This window comes from Balearica regulorum, chromosome 5, assembly GCF_011004875.1.
Source record: "Balearica regulorum gibbericeps isolate bBalReg1 chromosome 5, bBalReg1.pri, whole genome shotgun sequence".
NCBI classification, from domain to species: Eukaryota; Metazoa; Chordata; class Aves; order Gruiformes; family Gruidae; genus Balearica; species Balearica regulorum.
In genome coordinates, this window is record NC_046188.1 from 39,145,185 (window position 1) to 39,161,825 (window position 16,641).

A 16,641-nucleotide genomic window follows, 5' to 3' on the forward strand; every position below is an offset into this window, starting at 1 on the left:
GCACTCCCTGATAATAAGAAATTTATGTAAGTGCTCTTCTTTGGGGAGACTCTTGCTTTGGTCTGCTTATTTTGTCTTGAGAAAACCACAGGGCTCAGAGAACATATAAAAAGAGCTTATATACTCAAAAGGTGCAGCAGGCAGCTGAGACAAACTGCAAGGGCAGGATTAATGGGACTGTGAGCTTCATGGTTCAGCTGCTTGCAGATCAGTAATTAGCATCCTCCACCCAGCAAATTGATCTCTCCCTAAGTAGCACTGTGAAGTACTATGGAGAGCCATATTCATCACAGGGGTAGTTGAAAAAAAGAAAAAAAAAAACCCAAAACCAACAAACCAAACCTTTTTTCCCCTTTCTTTGTGAGGGCAAAAACGATGTTCTCCCACGTGGAGAGAGAGAGGGAATGGTTTGGCCTGCCCCACAAGCTGCTGGGCAGGAGGGTGTATCCCGAAAGGGCGGGTGGATCTGGGCGTTTGGTGCCCTGGCTGTGATAAAGGCGGGTGGGGGCTGTAGCCTGGCACACAGCTGGGGCTGCATCCTGTGCTGGGGGTGCTGAACCTGCAGCACAGCAGGGAGAGGAGGTCTCCTGCCATGTAACCTTTCTGCTGGTAAATCTGTGCCTGGTCTGTACTGAAATGCCAGAGAATAGGCTTACTTTTCTTGTTGTTTCTAAAGGCTATATTCCAGTTAGGAGTAGGGTTAATATGCAGGACTGAATTTCACAGAGTAATTTCATAGCAATTTATTAGTGTGCAAGGCTGAATCTGGTGTGACTTCCCTGCTAGAAAGGGAGTGTGGTCTGTGAAAGGATCTGGCTCTTGTTTACAAGTTTGTTTTAAAACTGTGCAAGTAGCAGGTAAGCTGCTGTCAGATGCCAACATGGCGGCAACATGTTCAGAAGAGTCCTGCAGTTGTCCAAAATTACTCTAGTGTAGTTAAAAGCACATCTAGAACAGCCTCCTGACAGGTTTTATAAGAAAGTTAGCTATCTTACAGTGAAACCAGGCTAACAAATAATATTGTAGAGTGACTTCCTGCTTTCTGTTATCCTTGTAAATAAGCCTATTTAATTCTCATATGAGATAAATGTGTTTTATTCTCTCGCTGTCACCATTTATGACAATGTTCTGAATTCAGCCAAATCCTCCTTTAACCAGGTTGGAATTACAGGGGGGTGATAGGGGAGGGGAGTCAAGACTTAAAATTATGCAAAGACTCTTAACGTCCAAGTAGCAAGTATATATTTTAACTATTGCTTCTTCAGGAAATCAAGAGGTAGGTGTGCTTCTATATAATTGATCAGCCTAAGAGGGAAAATTTACTTCTGCCTTTTTCTTTCTTTATTTTTGGAACCAAAGTTGCTGCTTTGGATACTGTATCCAATCCAGAGTAAGTAGTATGTGTCAGCAGGATCCAAAAAGCTGGGTTGAAATGCTGCTGTCTAACTATAGATCCCGAGACAAGGAATCAATAGGAAGAAGTAAATAAAAGTCGGTAGTGAGCCACCAAGGCCTCGCTTGTCAATCTTGATCTGAAAACAAACACTGTATCTGGCATGGAGAGAGAAGTGCTAACCCTCATAATTGTAAAGTGAGTAAATCAGTGTTTTTCTTATTTCTGCTGATTATTTTAGTAGTTACTTAGCAGCTTGGTATCATACTGTGATGATTACTGTTACAAAAAAAAGACAAGGAATTGCCAGTCATAAGCTTGTTCCTGGACATTATAAATTTCACCCAATTTAGGCAAAATATTCTTTTTAACTTTCTGTTTCACCTCTTGTCCTAATTATCTAGGTTATGTTCTCGTAAAACTTAGGAATTCTCTTGATAACTAATTTAAAAATGATAACTTTGGGTATCCCACAAAAGATGTCTGGAGGGAAAGTGTAGAACTTCACTCTCTTGAATGAGAAGATAAGAGAGACCGAAGTACCAGTAATGGTGCGAAGCATGCTGCGATACTATTCTTAGAAATGGCAACATGTTGAAGCATTTTTGTGGTAAGCTTCAGTGTTTTGATTAGCTTCCTGTTCTTGTAATATCATGCATTAGAAAAAGTGTGCTCTTAAGGCTGGTCAAGAAACTATGATTAGTTTATCCATCTGAGTATTTGGTATAACCTATGTTATAGGTTATATACCGTGTACCACATACAGCGTTGCCCTCGTTTTGCAAATGCCCTTCCAGCCTACTGGAGCGTGGCATGAAGTAAAGAAAAATCTTGCTGTATATGACTACAAGATCATTCTTCCTTGGCCAAGTCCAAGTCAAAACAGCCATATCTTTAAATATGATGGCATACCTAAGAGAGCCAGTAATATTAATTTGCTACAGAAGTTTCCCCAAGAGCCTGGAGTTGTAACGAAGGCACTTGACTGGGTACGTGTATAAAGAATGTGAGGAAAAATGGAATTGAAGTATTGTTTGGCCAAAATAACAGTTATGGTTTTGAGTTGGTCTCCTCCTGTGTAACGCTGGCTTATGTGGCAAATGACTTCTTTGCCTTAGTCTTGGCATACTAAATTATGAGAGAAATGCTGGAGAAAAATAGGTTGATATTAAATCATTTGAATGGATGCCCTCTCTCAAATATTTTATCTAATAAATTGTTCAAGCTTTAGTGATGCTGTGCTCTATTTTTCCTAGAGCACACTTTCCTGTACCGAGAGTAATACCCATCCTAATGTAAGGCTAAAGTAGAGTGCAGAAGATGAGCTAGTTATTTGTTGGATTGCAGAGGTTGAATGCATAGATTGAGTCTACTGATGTTACTTTTTATCCAGATGTGGATTATTTGTTTGATTCCCTTAAAAGCTAATAATGATTTTTTTGTGTGTCTCTTGCTTTGTTAATGATGCCTATGGCTGGGCTTGTTATTAATTTTACCTTTGGCCTTGGATGGATTCCAATAATATTTCCCCGTCTTGTGTCCTAATATTTTCAGCCTGTCTGCATTTAAATAGCTAAACAATGAAATGTAATTGTCCTCTCAAGCACGTGATGTTCTCTCGCTTATTTTACTGGACGCAGACAAGATCATCCCATGATGAAGTGCTCTTGAACAGGGCTGAACTAGGTTATGCTGTTTTGGATCAGGGTTGAGCCTGCAATATTCATGCTTTGTTTCCTCTGTTTGGTGTGGGTCTTTTTTTTTTTTCTTTTTTTTTTTTTTCTTCCTTTAAACTCCCACACACACCCCCCAGCCCCAGCCTCTATCATTTCATCACTGCTGGTCTAATGAGTCCTAAGAGCAGGGCTGGGGAAGCAGCCATGAGCTTCCACAGCACCCAGCCTCTCACACAGGGGCACTGTTTAACGTGAATCATTACTATGAGACCAAGGTTAATGTGTCTAGATTTAATAAATGGCTACTAAACAGAAGCATAAAGGTTTTTAAAGCATTTACTGCAGCCTTCAGACATGTTATTAATGAATGTTATCCTTATTGCCTCCTTTTTGTGGAGAAGGTGAATAGCTTTTATGTAACATTCATAAAACAGCTGCTGGAAGAACTAACACTTCATAATCCTGATCATTACAGTATCATAGTATATTTATGGATATCACATTCTAAAAACTTTATCTTTTAACAGCTGTATTAGTTTTAGTTTTTAATGGTATTTTGGCAAATTATGTAGTTGAAACAGGCTTCATAAATTTATTTTTTCTGAGCCTACTGTAACTGGTGAGGCTTGTCATGCTTTCATGCTTGGCTTTATCCCAAAAGGATAAAGGCAATTCCCCCTCCCCATTCATGCTAATCCTCTGTAGGGTTTTCTCTGGGTTTTTTTTTTTTCTATCTCTCTTCCCCCTCCCCCCCCCCCCTTGTGCCCTTTTTTTTCCTTTCATATCTCAATCCTGTTTGACAGAGTGACAAAAAAAAGTGCATTTTCAAACATAACCCTGCTAACAGTATTTTGCAAAGGAGCTATCTGAAACAATAAAGTTAAAAATGGTTTGTTTATACTGGGGGGAGAGAGCCATCATGGTTGGGGTTTTGTGTCCATCCCTTCTCCCTACTTTCCCACTGGGGAAACAAAAAATAGATCATGTACATCTGCTTTGAGTCAGTCACTTCTGTCTTCTGGTTTTCCAAGAATAGCCAAATGCTGCCATTGGTTCGCTAACTGTTGGGGAGAAAAACACTGTGGAGACTGTGGCATTAACGCAGCCTCTTGAAAACACCAGCCCAAATGCATGCTCATCGTGAGTCATGACTGAGTGCTTGGGTTATTTCATTCCTGCAATTCCTCCGCAGCAGAGACCCAGGCGGTGCTGCTGTTCCCCCGTCTCCTTTCTGCTGGAGTGGGACAGTAACTTGGTTTCAGGACAGAACATACGTGGGATCCTTGTCACCGCAGCGATGGTATCGTAGTGCGCCCTCAAAGCTACTGTTCCCCTAATGGGACTGGAAAGTCAGGTAATGTAATGAGGGGTCCTCAGCGTTACTCATAGCGTTTGGAGGAAGACACTTCCCTCCCCTTTCCCCTGCTTGACAGCACCCTCAAAGCTTCTCTGCTCTGTCCTTTCCCGTCTGACACCTGACTTTTGGGATGTGCTTGTCTAAGGGAAAAGCTTGGACAGCTGGGATGTGATGAGAACTGGTGACTTTCTGTAAAAATAGGTGAATGTGGAAGCTGAGACCTAAATCTGTGAGACTCATGGTATACCCATGGCCTGCTCTGTTGTGTTCTCCTAATAAATCCAGGTGATTCTGGCTTTGTATGTGCTGAAAGCAACAAACCAAACCCTGCGGTGGGGACAAGACACAAAGGGGTTTGTAAAATCATGTACTGACACTACATGGAAGGACTCCAAAACCAGCGAGGTTGCTATCTTGCTTTAATTTGAAATAATTAAAGTACAGGATGGAAGAATGTCCTCCTGCCCTGCCTCAAGGGGAAGAGGCCGCACCTCGCCAGGAGTAAGGCCCTGAGGAAGGGGAAGGAAAAGCCCTTTGCGGTGGTTGTGCCTCCCTCCATTTTCTAGGAGTATCCTGACACGGCATAAGCCCCGAAAGCCATCCTGGCCAGGCCGTAGGTATGAACCCGCCTCGGTGACCGGGACACACGTTTAGCCTCGGTACTCCGGGCAGCCCTCGGCCTGCCGCCACCCGGTGGGTGGGCTTTGAGCCCCGATGGGGATTAGGGCCCGCGGCCGCAGCTCTCCCGCCCAGCACCGCGCCGCCAGGGGGCGCTGACGGCGCCTCTGCCCGCCTCGGGAGAGGCGGGGACAGCGGGGAGGCCGCGCGCAGGCGCAGTAGCAGGCGCCCCCGCAGCGCTGTCCCTCCCCGGCGACAGAGTGCGGGGCGGGCGTCCCCTGCCGCAAGGGCTGCCGGTCTATCGGCGGCGCGGGGGCGGGCGGCCGGCCCAGGGCCCGGACATAAGATGGCGGCGGCGTTGCTGGGGAGGCGGCGGCGGCGGCTGCGGCCGTGCGGGCTGTCGCGGAGCGCGGGTGGCGCGCGGCTCTGCCCGGGCTCGCAGGGCGGATAGAGCGGGGCCGGCTCGGCGGAGCGGGGCCGCCATGGGCTCCCAGGTGCTGCAGATCCTGCGCCAGGGCGTGTGGGCGGCGCTGAGCGGCGGCTGGTACCAGGACCCGCACCAGGGCGCTGGGGTCAATGCGCTGCACCTCTACCTGTGGCTCTTCTTGCTCGGCTTCCCCTTCACCCTCTACATGGTGAGCGCAGGCCGGCGCCCGGCGGAACGGTGTCGGCGTGGGCCTCAGGGCGGGCGGGCCTTGCGGGGGGCCGCCCGCCTCAGCAGCGGCGGCGGCGGCGGGGAGGCCCGGGGGGGGGGGGGGGGGGGGCGGGAAGGGCCGCGGGGCCGGGGCCGTCGCACGGGCGCCCCCTGCCCGCGGCGCTGCCTGCGCGCTGCTGGGCTGCCCCGGGTAGGGGCGCCCCGAGGCCCGCCTGCCCGCGGCTTTCTCCGGTCGAGAACCGCTGGGAGCGGTGGCCCACGGGAGGCCCGGCAGCCGCGATGCAGGCGGCCCGGCATACGGCTGAGGCTGCGGCGTTTCGGAAGCACGGAGCTGTTATGGGAAAGATGCGGGTGGGTGCGAGCGGGGCGCGGCAGGGCTTCAGTCGCTGGCACTTTGCCTGCCTTTTTCAGTTTAGCTTCCTTAAAAATTGGGCATGACTCTACTAGTTTCTGCTGCAGATCTGCTGGTAGTCGAGGAAAAAACACGGTTTCTGTAGAAGCGGTCAGATCTAGCCAGGATTTCTGGCTGGCAGTTCTATCACTTTCTCTTTTGACTTTTGAGACTGAGGGAGGGATGTGCTTCAAATAAACCTAGAAGGTTATTTGGCTGTAGCGTGGTGTGTGCTGGCTGGTAGTGTATCTAGACTGTGTGTGTTATTGACAAAAAGTTACTTTGGCGTTTTTGTTTGTGTTCAGGCTGTAGTATACTTGGTTTGGGAGAATTCCTGTTGAGTGTATCTCTGTATCTGACGCTTCAGTCGGAGCTGTGAAAATACTAACCTTTAAACCTGGAAACTTCCTTGACATTTGGACTTGGAAACAAATATAGGAGAGGTGTGATCCCTTATGAGAGAGGGGAGGCAGTTTCCTGTTGACCAGTGCTTTTCTTTCCAAGTTGTGTGTTAATTATGAAATACTGATATTTCACTTCAGATTTCTCAGTAGAAAGGTGTGATCATACTGGGTGTGTTGTGACTAGTTTTGAGCTTATGAGGTAGAATGTAATTTTCCAGTCTGCCCTGTCCAGATGCTGTGACAACTTAAAGTAGAAACTGCATTGTGAAAAAGTATGAGTTAGTGAATGACACCTTGGAGGAAAAAAAAACCCTATGTGAATGCAGTTGCAGAGACTGAGTGCTCTGGGGTCAGGCATTTACTTTGTTAAAAAGCAATTTGTAGGATTGCAGTATGAGGCACTTCATACTAAGAAATAGCTAATGTGAAAGAGATTACAGCCCTGAATAGTTAGGTTTTTAATTTGTATTACTGTGTCTTGGAAAAGATAGCTCCAAGGCTTTTTGTTTGAAAACTTTAGACTGCTGGCAAGGAAACTGCAGGCTGAGACAGACTGCTTTTAAAAAGAAAGTTAATGTGACAACAGCTAGATAAACTTTCAACTAAGCAGATCCTCTCTGTAACAACTGTGAAGCTGTATCTATTCAGAGTCTCATTGAATATGGGAAGAGGAGATTCTTTTTTGGTCTCAAACCTAGTTTTTTTTGGTTTTTTAAAGAAGTACTGCTCTTGTGCTTTGACAGAATAGTCTATTCAATTAGTACTGCCTTGCTGAGAAAGCTGTTCATAAAGGTGTGGTGAGCTATATCCTGCATGCGCAGGGGGGCTGATCTGTATTGTACATAGGTCTTTTGACAAATGGTGAATCTGGACCAGCATTTGAGTCTCCTACTGCTCTTAAGGCAGCAGTTTAAGCTTCAATTGCCCATGCTACGGGGTAAACTTCAGTGTTGGTTGAACTTTTTTTTTTCTTTTCCTGTGCAAAGGGAAAAGACAGGCAAAAGCAAGCTGCTTCGGGTTTTGTTGAGGTCAGAGAAATTCTCTTGCTTCATAGCTCTGGACAAGTTAGAGATGCAACAACAAGTGCCAACTTCCCTGAGAATAAGTAGGGAGATTAGTCACAAGTTAAAACAGATTGAATCATATTTGGCTGTTTTCCCTCTTTCCACCCTCTGCAGTTTAAGTGTTGTCTAGACATAAACTAAACAGGCAGAATCACGATGGTCATCTTAGCATCTCTTGAGCTCTTTTTCAGAATATAAAGCAGTAAATGTTGCATTGCTGTTGGACATACGTAAATAAGCAGAACTTGCTTAAAAAGTCTTAGGTAATTGTAATCTGAATTCTGAACATGGCTCACTGATGTGTAGGAGGGAGTTTCTAAGCTAGCTTCAAATGACTTGTTGCTGGCAGACAACCCTGTGTGTTTAAAAAACAAGGTATATAGAAAGACCTAGAATGCTGGCAGGTTTTATATTACTTAAAAACTTCCTCACATAAGGAATTCCAAGATCGTAGTGTTGCTTTGATGCACTGAGGCAGCAATAACTGTAGTTATTCCTCAGTTGTTTTGTAGCAACAAAGGCAAAAGGATCCCCTAAGAACTTTGCCTGTAGCAGGCTCTCAAGGCTGAATGCATTTTACAGTAAGCTAATAACTTTTTTCAGATGTTGTTTAACACCCAACAGGAATGGAACACTTAATCTCTTTTGGATATGGTAATTTAGATACACTTACTGCTTAAAGACTTGGTTTATTGTACCCAAGGTTTCTAATCTTTAGTCTGTGCGTTCCTTCTATTGATCCTGTATTTTCAGAATGGAATCTGGTGATGGTTGTGGTCAGCAAGTAATACCATAAATCTGTGTGTTTCTTTGCATGTGCTTGCCAGTGCTGTTAGGGTCGATGAATTTAATGCCTGGTGCAAACCAACTGAAGAAATCAGCGGTAGAATTCAGCTAGCCTTTCTTCCTTGGTCCCTCGTCTGCTTTCTGAGCTTAAGTACAGGAAAGCGAGGCCTGTACCCTGTGTGAAGGAGAAGAGACAGGCATATACATAAATGCACCTGTATTACAGATCCAGTTACTTTTCTTTTTCTTATGTGTATTTATACGCTTAACCTGTCCTTGTCAGAAACGTGGCAAAAATAAAAGTGCAGATAATGAAGGAATTAGGGTACAGAGGAAGAGAAATGTCTGCTCGAGTGGATCTGTGGCTTGGCAGTATGCATACAAAAATACTGCTTTCTAGACTAGTTAAATCTATCCTGTTTGGATATTTGTATTCAGTAACAGACCCAACTGTGTTTGTTGATCTGCACATCTGTCATAAGAGCTGATCCTTGTTTTTCCTCTATTCCAAACCTCAAGTTGAGAGAAGAAAATATGCTACAATATGGAAAACTGTACAACTAGGTTGCACAATATAGTGGTAGAGCTGGAAAAAAATACCCTAAATGCAGAGGCCAATGTTAGGCATCAGTGTTTCAAGGGGGAGGGGAAGAGGGGAGGCTGCCAAAGCACTTCCCCTAGTCGGAATGCTGTTTCAGCCCCACCACCTGCACAGGAGGGGGTGAAATCTTGGCTCCAGTGCTCAGGGAACTTTGCCAGTGACTGAAGAGAAGCCAGGGCTATACCTTGCTTGGGGTGATGGGCTCGCATGTACCTACAGAACTTGTCTGTCAAAGTCAAGCTCATTTAGACAACAGTTCACTTAATAGGCACTTGATTTTCTGACTTGTATACGTAGTTAAAGAAGTAGGTCATAGAAGAGTAGTTTCATGTGAAAGTCTTTTTCCAATGAAGTTTCTGAAATTGGTGCTGTTTCTTGAACTAGGAGTTTAAGTACTCGAAGTTGGATGTGTGATGAGAATCCCTGGTATCCCGCGTTGCTGTAAGCCACCTCTAGTTTCCTGGCTACCCAAGTTTCCTTTGCACACCTTGAGGTTTCAGTCAAAAACTAGGTAACTTGTAACTGAATGTGCTTCCCGATAACAGCGGTTCTTAAGGGCTCTGGCTGTTCATAAACAAAAAGTGGTGACAAAATTACATCTGCTGTTTCTTGATCTTTCCTCTTCTCCAGTTTGAATGTTTCTATAAAATGCTGGCCTCAAAATGCTTGAACTTGAAAGCGTTTTACAAGACAACTATTACTGCTTAATGAATGTTTGATTGATATCACTTTTACGTAAGGACTTGCAATCCAGTTTGGGTTGGGAGACTTTCCTATGAATGTTCTCAACAGGTAACACCTACACATCTCTTTTTGAAAAGAATCTGGAAGCGTCATTGCATCTGTAGTGTGTAGCTAAAGCTAGATGTGATTAGGTAAGATCCATATGGTCTTTGTTTCTTCATAAGTGTGCAGCACAGCCTGTGATCAATGAAATTCCCTCTGGTTCCTGCCACTTATGTATTTGAAAAGTTGAATCAAGATACAGTGACCTTTGTAGTTCAAATGGGAATAATTTAGTCCTTAACTAATGGTCTGAGGCTTCTTTTCTGTTGTAGGTTGACCACTGGAATCTAGGAGTGCTTAAAGCTTTTTCTACCCACTTTTTCACAAAAGGTGTGCTGTGATACAACTGAGCTGACCTACAGCCAGCACCTTCCAGAAGAGACAGTCCCACTTCTCAGCTGTGTGTTTCTGCACTTCACCTTTGTCTACATGTATAGTATGGATTTCATAAGTTGTCCTGAAAGGTTTAAATTTGAAAAGTAACTCCTGAGGGAAAGGTGGTAGAAAATCAGTGCCTTTCCCCTCCCCCTCCATCTTAACTTCCCTTTAAGATTTAGGGAAATACTTTCAGCTAGGAGTTTATCTAATCATTGGGTTTGTTCAGCCATTAGATGACTGAAGTTTTCAACAGAATGTAATTAAAGCAGGCAGTTTTTGTATGGTCATGTCTAGCTCTTTCTTCTCTCCTACAAGAGCTTCAGTTGTGACTACTGCTGTTCAGTGTATGTTTTCTTTTGGTGGTAATGGAAGTGACTAGAGATGTGCAGTAAAATGGGATGTTCTCTGAAATGCTATTCTAGCTACAGACTTGTAGCCAGCTGGTGTCTCCTAACAAGCTCTAACCTGAGGTTTTTAGTCTGTTGTGCCCAATAAAAATGCTTTAGTACTTGCAAAAAGAACTGAAAGGAGATCTAGCTGCAAATTTGTAGGACTTAGATTTGTATTCCAATCTTGAAGATGGTATTGTATAGAATGCTCAATTATGCTGGTGAGAGACTTGTCTTTCCTCAAATGTGTTAAAATGTCAAGCATAGTTTAAAATACTAATCTCACTTTAACTTGCCTTGGCTTGTGGAGAGAAGACCCCAAATGGAAGTTGAAGGCTTCTGAGTGGGGCAAAGAAAAATAGAGAAGGCCCCAGCAGTTTAGATTGGGTTGCAGTCACTGTTCCTCTTGAGGCTGGAATCCAGGTGAGTTGCTGGTACCATGGGTAGCACTGCTGTACCGCAGCATGAGACTTAATGTAAAGTATAATCAGACAGCAGAGGATGCCAGACATGCTAAAATTTCTTATATTCCCAGGCTATATGCCCTATCCAGAGAGGAATAACCACTAATGAATGCAAAGAGTGAACAGTAGTGAGTTAATTTCTCTTATTTTTAGCTTTCTGCAATCCAGTGGAAACAAGATGTGAGGAAAAAGCACCCTTTCATTCTTTATTGGGTTTGCTGCAAGCTATGTGAGGTGTTTTAGTTCTTTCCCCACTTGTTCTTAAAGCTTTCCTTTGCAGAACAGGATGTGTAGATTTTGCATTCCATGAGATAAACTGGATAGGCTGTGTGGCCTCACTGCTGATGGAGTGGAGGGGAGAAACTGAATAGAAAAGCATGCCTTCTATTGACTTACTCTAGCTTTTGTCACCTGGTAATGGCTTCTGAACACCAGGTACTTGTAAATGAGAGGACAGTTGAAGTTGTGTTTGTGATTGAGTAGCAGACTACTTAGTAGGTGGAGGAAGCTCGTAGGTTTTGCCAGTTAGCGGGCTTGCCCTTGCCTACAGGAACCTATCTGCCTCTGAAGTTTTTGTAAGCAGAAGCACCAAATTTTTTTGAGGAAACCCTTGTAACATTGCTTCAGGGATTGTATGGATGCTACTAGTAGCATTGTGGCTCCTGGTTGCTTACTGATGCTGTTTTTAAATAGCTTTGTTTCCTTTTTCTCCTCCTGAGGTTTTGCTTGGTAATTGAATCTTCCTGTCCATTAGGGTCCAGCTCAGCATGCAAAATATAAGTTAGGATATCTCAGCTTAGGTGTTGATGTGATTTGGAGGAAAAGGTAGGTTAAACTTGATCTCTTTAAGAAAAGAATCCTAATAAGTAACCTGCCTCAATTATTTATACTTGTTTTGCTTTAGAAATGTTGCATTGATTATTTGTTTCAGCTTACTGCCAGAAAGTGAGCAGCCAGATTAAGGATTGGTTTTGTTCTGAAGTCAACAGACAATACAATATTTAGACATGTTTATTCTTTTATCCTCTTTATTAATACAATATTTTGTATTTGGAGATCTCTTTAAACAGTGTTTTTGCTACAGTCATGGCTTAAATTGTGTGACAAGCACTGCTAGTTCTTCTGCGACTAATATGTGGAAATATTAATGTTGTAATCAAATCTCTTTTAAATGACTAAAGCTAGCTTTATGTGTAGATAGAGGGCTCTCTATCTTATTCTCCAGTCACGTTCCCTTTTTGATTCTGCAAGACGTGCATGGGGCTTTGATCTCCATAAAGACTCTTCTCTTACAATGGCCTGCATAGGGAGGAAGACTAGGTGTACGAAACAAACTAGAATTCTCCTTAGGCTAGGAGATCTAAAAAGACAGTTCACTTGTTCTTCTCATCTACTAAATTAATGTTCGTGCTGGGTAACAAATGCTGTTTAATTCTGACTGTCATGTGTATATGTGTGTGTGTGTGTATATATTTATGGCTGTTCAAATTTTATATTGAACTAAACCATCAGTGGGGTAAAGGATAGTGATGCAGCAAAATATTTGAGAACACAGACTCTTGTTCATTTTGTAAGGAAAGTGGTCTGTTTGTGGATGAAGACTAAGAGTTAATATTTAATTTAGTGACTGCCTAGGGAAATGGCAAAATTATAAATATGAATAAAAGGTGAATTAGAAGGGTGAAAGCCTTGAAGCGAAATATGAAGTTTAACTAGTACTCTGAACACTTCTTTTAAATTAGGCCACACTTAATCAGTATCTGTGGTTGAAGTGATTGATCTGTAAAAGCTTTATGGGCCTCAGCAAAAATTGCATGGGAAGTCTTAACTCGGTGGAATTTCAAAAGTTGAATTCAGGACTGAGGTTTTTCATGTGGCTTCTGGCCACCTTTGACACAGCTGAAAAATTCTCTTCAGAACATCTGCATTGGCTGCCTTGCCATGGGCATGTAATGGTCCAGCACAAATAATCTTTGCAGCATGTGGTCTTGCAGGTTTTTGTGGACTACGGCTCAAATGTATGAGCTGCAAATGCAAACAGCCTTTTTTTGTATGCAGGTAGGGAGAAAGTGGGCTTTTGTAACTGATAAGTATCTTGTCGTGCAAGAGCAGCTGTTGGAAGCTGACAAGTGACGTCAAAACATCTATGTTGGGTAGTTGAGCGGGTTTTCTCCCATCCACCATGCTGTGAAACTCACATCAGTTTTTTCAAAATGGACTTGATGCTGTGTACTAGCCCTGAAGTAAGGTCATAGCCTGTGCTTAGTTTAATTTTCAAGTTGGTTACAATGTTCCCATCTTTATTGATAACTAATCAAAAATATTGGGTGTGACATAAAAAAATCAGGCTAGCTCTAGGTTTCCTAGTCTAGGTCTTGCATTCCAGTAGCCTGGAAAAAGAGAACAAGAGTTTAATTTCGTTCTCAAACTCCAGTGATAGGTCTACTTAGCGTGCTGTAAAGTGCTTTGATATGTTGTAATCGGACTTTTATCTGTCTTGTTAGATTTCTAACAATATGCGTACACAGTTTGACTATAGGGGTGTGCATTTAGACCTTCATCGGCTATTTGGTATGATCGATATTTTCTGTATGAAAGAAACTGTTAAAGTTTAGATAAGTTTACGTATTCCTATGAATGTTTGACATTGTGTTCATTAACTCTTTCTTGCTCTCTTTTGAAAGGCCCTTCCTTCTTCCATGATGATAGTAGCTGTGTACTGCCCGGTGATAGCAGCTCTCTTTATCGTTTTGAAGATGGTGAATTACCGTTTGCACAGGGCACTGGATGAGGGAGAAATTGTGGAGAGGAATGCCAGTGAGCATATGGACAGAGGTGCAAAACCAGAACAAAGCGGTGTTTCAGCCAAAAGGAAAGACAGCAATGGGCCCAGGTAAGGTGTCTGCTGATGTTTGTATACTGCTTCAAATGATAAACAGTCCTGTCTTCATCAGATGTGTAACTGGAATAGTGGTTGAAATAAACACCGAGGAATATGGATGCAGACCTCTGTAGTTCTGAAAGACTGTTTAAGTTTGGTCTTTAAAAGCAGACTTATTTATGTATTAGGTTTGAAATGATGGATTCAAGTTAATTTCCTGGTTTCTCCCCCAAAGGAGTTCCAGAACAATATTGAAAATGCTGGAAGCACTGAAACAATAGCATGGAAAATGTGTGCTGATTAGGCCACTAAATACTTAATGAATACAACCAGTACAAGTAATCTTATTTCAGCAGTAGACTTAGTTCTAAAAATCTTGCTGTCAAAGACCACATACTACATGCAAAGTCTTTTATCACTAAATGTCTGATTGGGTTTTGTTTTGCTTAGTTTTGCAAAAGCAGGAGTCAGCTATAATGCTTGACTCCAGTCAGTGTCTTACTTCAGGAGAACACGGTCCTGTGAACTTGGAAAGTCTGGAATTGCTCAGCTCAGTAATGAAGGTGATGATACTGAAGTACTGTCAATAGGAGGTGATTCCTTTCCGTGGATCTTTTTCTTTGCTGTCACCAACATAAAAAAAAAAACCACAAGAGGTTTTCATCCTCTGACTAGACTATTTGGAGAAAGAAGAGCAAAAGATGACTCATCAACAAGGCCAGCCTAACCAGTCTGATCAGACTGTGGAGTTCTATTATCAAAGCCTCTGCCTGGCTCCAGATAATTGGGGCCATCTAAAGAATTAGACTGCACTAAATAAATCAACCTTGAGTTGTTAACTTTTAAATAAGACCTTTATCTTGTCTATGAGTTTCTGGTACTAGTAGCCATGAATAGTTTTCAAAGTGAGGCAATTAGTATGCCCACACTGACTCCTAAAAGGTTGTATGTGTTTTATTGAAAAGAAAAAAAAAAACACAAAACCAAACAATGCCCCTGAAACTTTTAAATGGAGACACATGCTATAAGGAAATGCAGTTGAAAGAAGCCTCTTAAGTCTGTTTATTAGGATGCTTAAAGAAAGGAAGTGTTAAAGCCATGCTCTTCAAAATGCTCAGTCTAGAAGTAAAAGGACTTTATTGCACATATGGGGTAGCTTCTCATGAGATGGGTCTTAAATTCTTCTGTGTCTGCTGTCAGCTCAGGGAGTTTATTGTTAGCAAAAACAATGTCTTGGATTCCTTTAAAGTTGATATACAGTAACTTCTTGTATCAATCTTTTACTAACCTGACCCTTTTTCCATGTTGTCTTTGGTAACTGAACCTGCTGATTTTAATTGTGACTCCATTTAGATCACCATATACCTTACTGAAACTGTATTGAGCTATTTTGGCAGAGTGCTTGCCTAAATGTATATTAATGCTTATTCTGCTTAATAAAATTCATGGAAGTAAATAGTGGTCTGTTCTGTTTCAATGCAGCCTTGCTAACACATCTTAGCTGTGATCCTTAGCTTCATTTTTTTTTTTTTTTTTTTTTTAAGCCATGTAGCTTTTGCTTCCAAAACAGTAGCCGACTTGGCAAGCGACTTCTATTAGTGTTGTGAATTACTTCTGGATGTTTCAGAAGTTGTGTTTTGTCTAAGGAGCACTTGACGTGGGACAAGTTACTACGTTATAAGCATTTGTGAGCTCAGAAGTAGAGGTTAGTTTGATGCTGTGTGTCCTGCTTGCCAACTAAAGTTTCATTAACTTTTATATGATCCTTGTTCCCACTTTCAGGTCTCTTAACTAGAACTGGGAACAAGGTCAATGCAGAAATTACGGAGTTACTTTTTGGTAAGTGGGATGTACAGTATATACTAATCTTTGCCTGGAAGCTTACAAGAACTCTGGGATAACATTCAAACCAGTAGAGGGGATGTAGAGTGAGTGTTTAATATTAAGCTGTCACCTCTTTAGTAAGTTAAATCAGAAAACTAATAAAAAACCTGTCTCTGAAGAAACTGTGTATGCAGAGGGGTTTTTGTTTGGTTTTTTTTTTTTTTTTAAAACTCTGCTCCCCTAGCATAAGGTGGATGTAGGGAAGATCTAAGCAGATATACTACCTTAAATATTTGCATAGTCAGAATATTAGTTTTGATAGCTTAGGCTACAGCATGTGATACCAAATAAATAGATATACAGTATAGTGTGCAAAGCTGTCCTTGAGTTTTTACTCTCTCTCCCCCCAGGACCATTTTAGATATGAACATTAGTATTTTGGAAGGATTAAGCAATAGTTTGGTTTCTGTTCGAAAGTTATGTTCAGAATTCTGTTTAGCTTCTAAGAACTACTGTTCTTTCTTTCTGAAGATGTTCACTTGCAAAGTGGTACTTTCAGATACCTGACAAAAATTCTGTGCTGTTTGTAGGTTTACGTGAACAGCTCGCTTATCTTCGGTTCACATTGGTTTGTGAATGGCATCAAACTCTGATAGGTTTTAATGTTTTCATAGAACTTTGGCATGCTTAAGCAAAGAACAACTTACTGTTTCCTCGGAAATGCTGTGTTTGTATTTCCTCATCCTCTTTATAAAGCTCAAATTCTCTAGTTAGTATTTTTGAAAGAAGCTAGTCTTAATTTAGAGATAGGAATCGGAATGGTCTTCTGTAGTTTCTAAAGCAGTTGCTGCTTTCATACTTAAGGAGGTGATGTTAGTAATGGTCCTGTGAGGTTTCATGAAAACAAGTAATGGGGATACAGGCTCTTAATCTCACATAAAAGGTAGAAGGAACAGTGGAAGTGTAATCTTTGG

General features: G+C 42.3%; 1 protein-coding gene across 14 annotated transcripts in view; it reads left to right on the plus strand.

The window, feature by feature from the left end:
* Positions 1 to 4,276: 4,276 nt before the first annotated feature.
* The window catches only part of PCNX1 (pecanex 1), a 94,797-nt gene continuing 82,432 nt past the window's right edge, over positions 4,277 to 16,641 (plus strand). For 4 of the 14 annotated variants that reach the window (XM_075754252.1, XM_075754259.1, XM_075754253.1 and 1 more), the window contains exons 1-2: positions 5,305 to 5,679; positions 13,647 to 13,855. In XM_075754252.1, the coding sequence (XP_075610367.1) occupies positions 5,527 to 5,679; positions 13,647 to 13,855 (362 nt within the window). In that variant the 5' untranslated portion in view covers positions 5,305 to 5,526. Of the gene's footprint in view, positions 4,424 to 5,304; positions 5,680 to 5,918; positions 6,051 to 13,646; positions 13,856 to 15,625; positions 15,683 to 16,641 lie in introns of those variants that run through there. The other 10 variants (XM_075754255.1, XM_075754260.1, XM_075754263.1 and 7 more) reach the window with 7 other exon arrangements.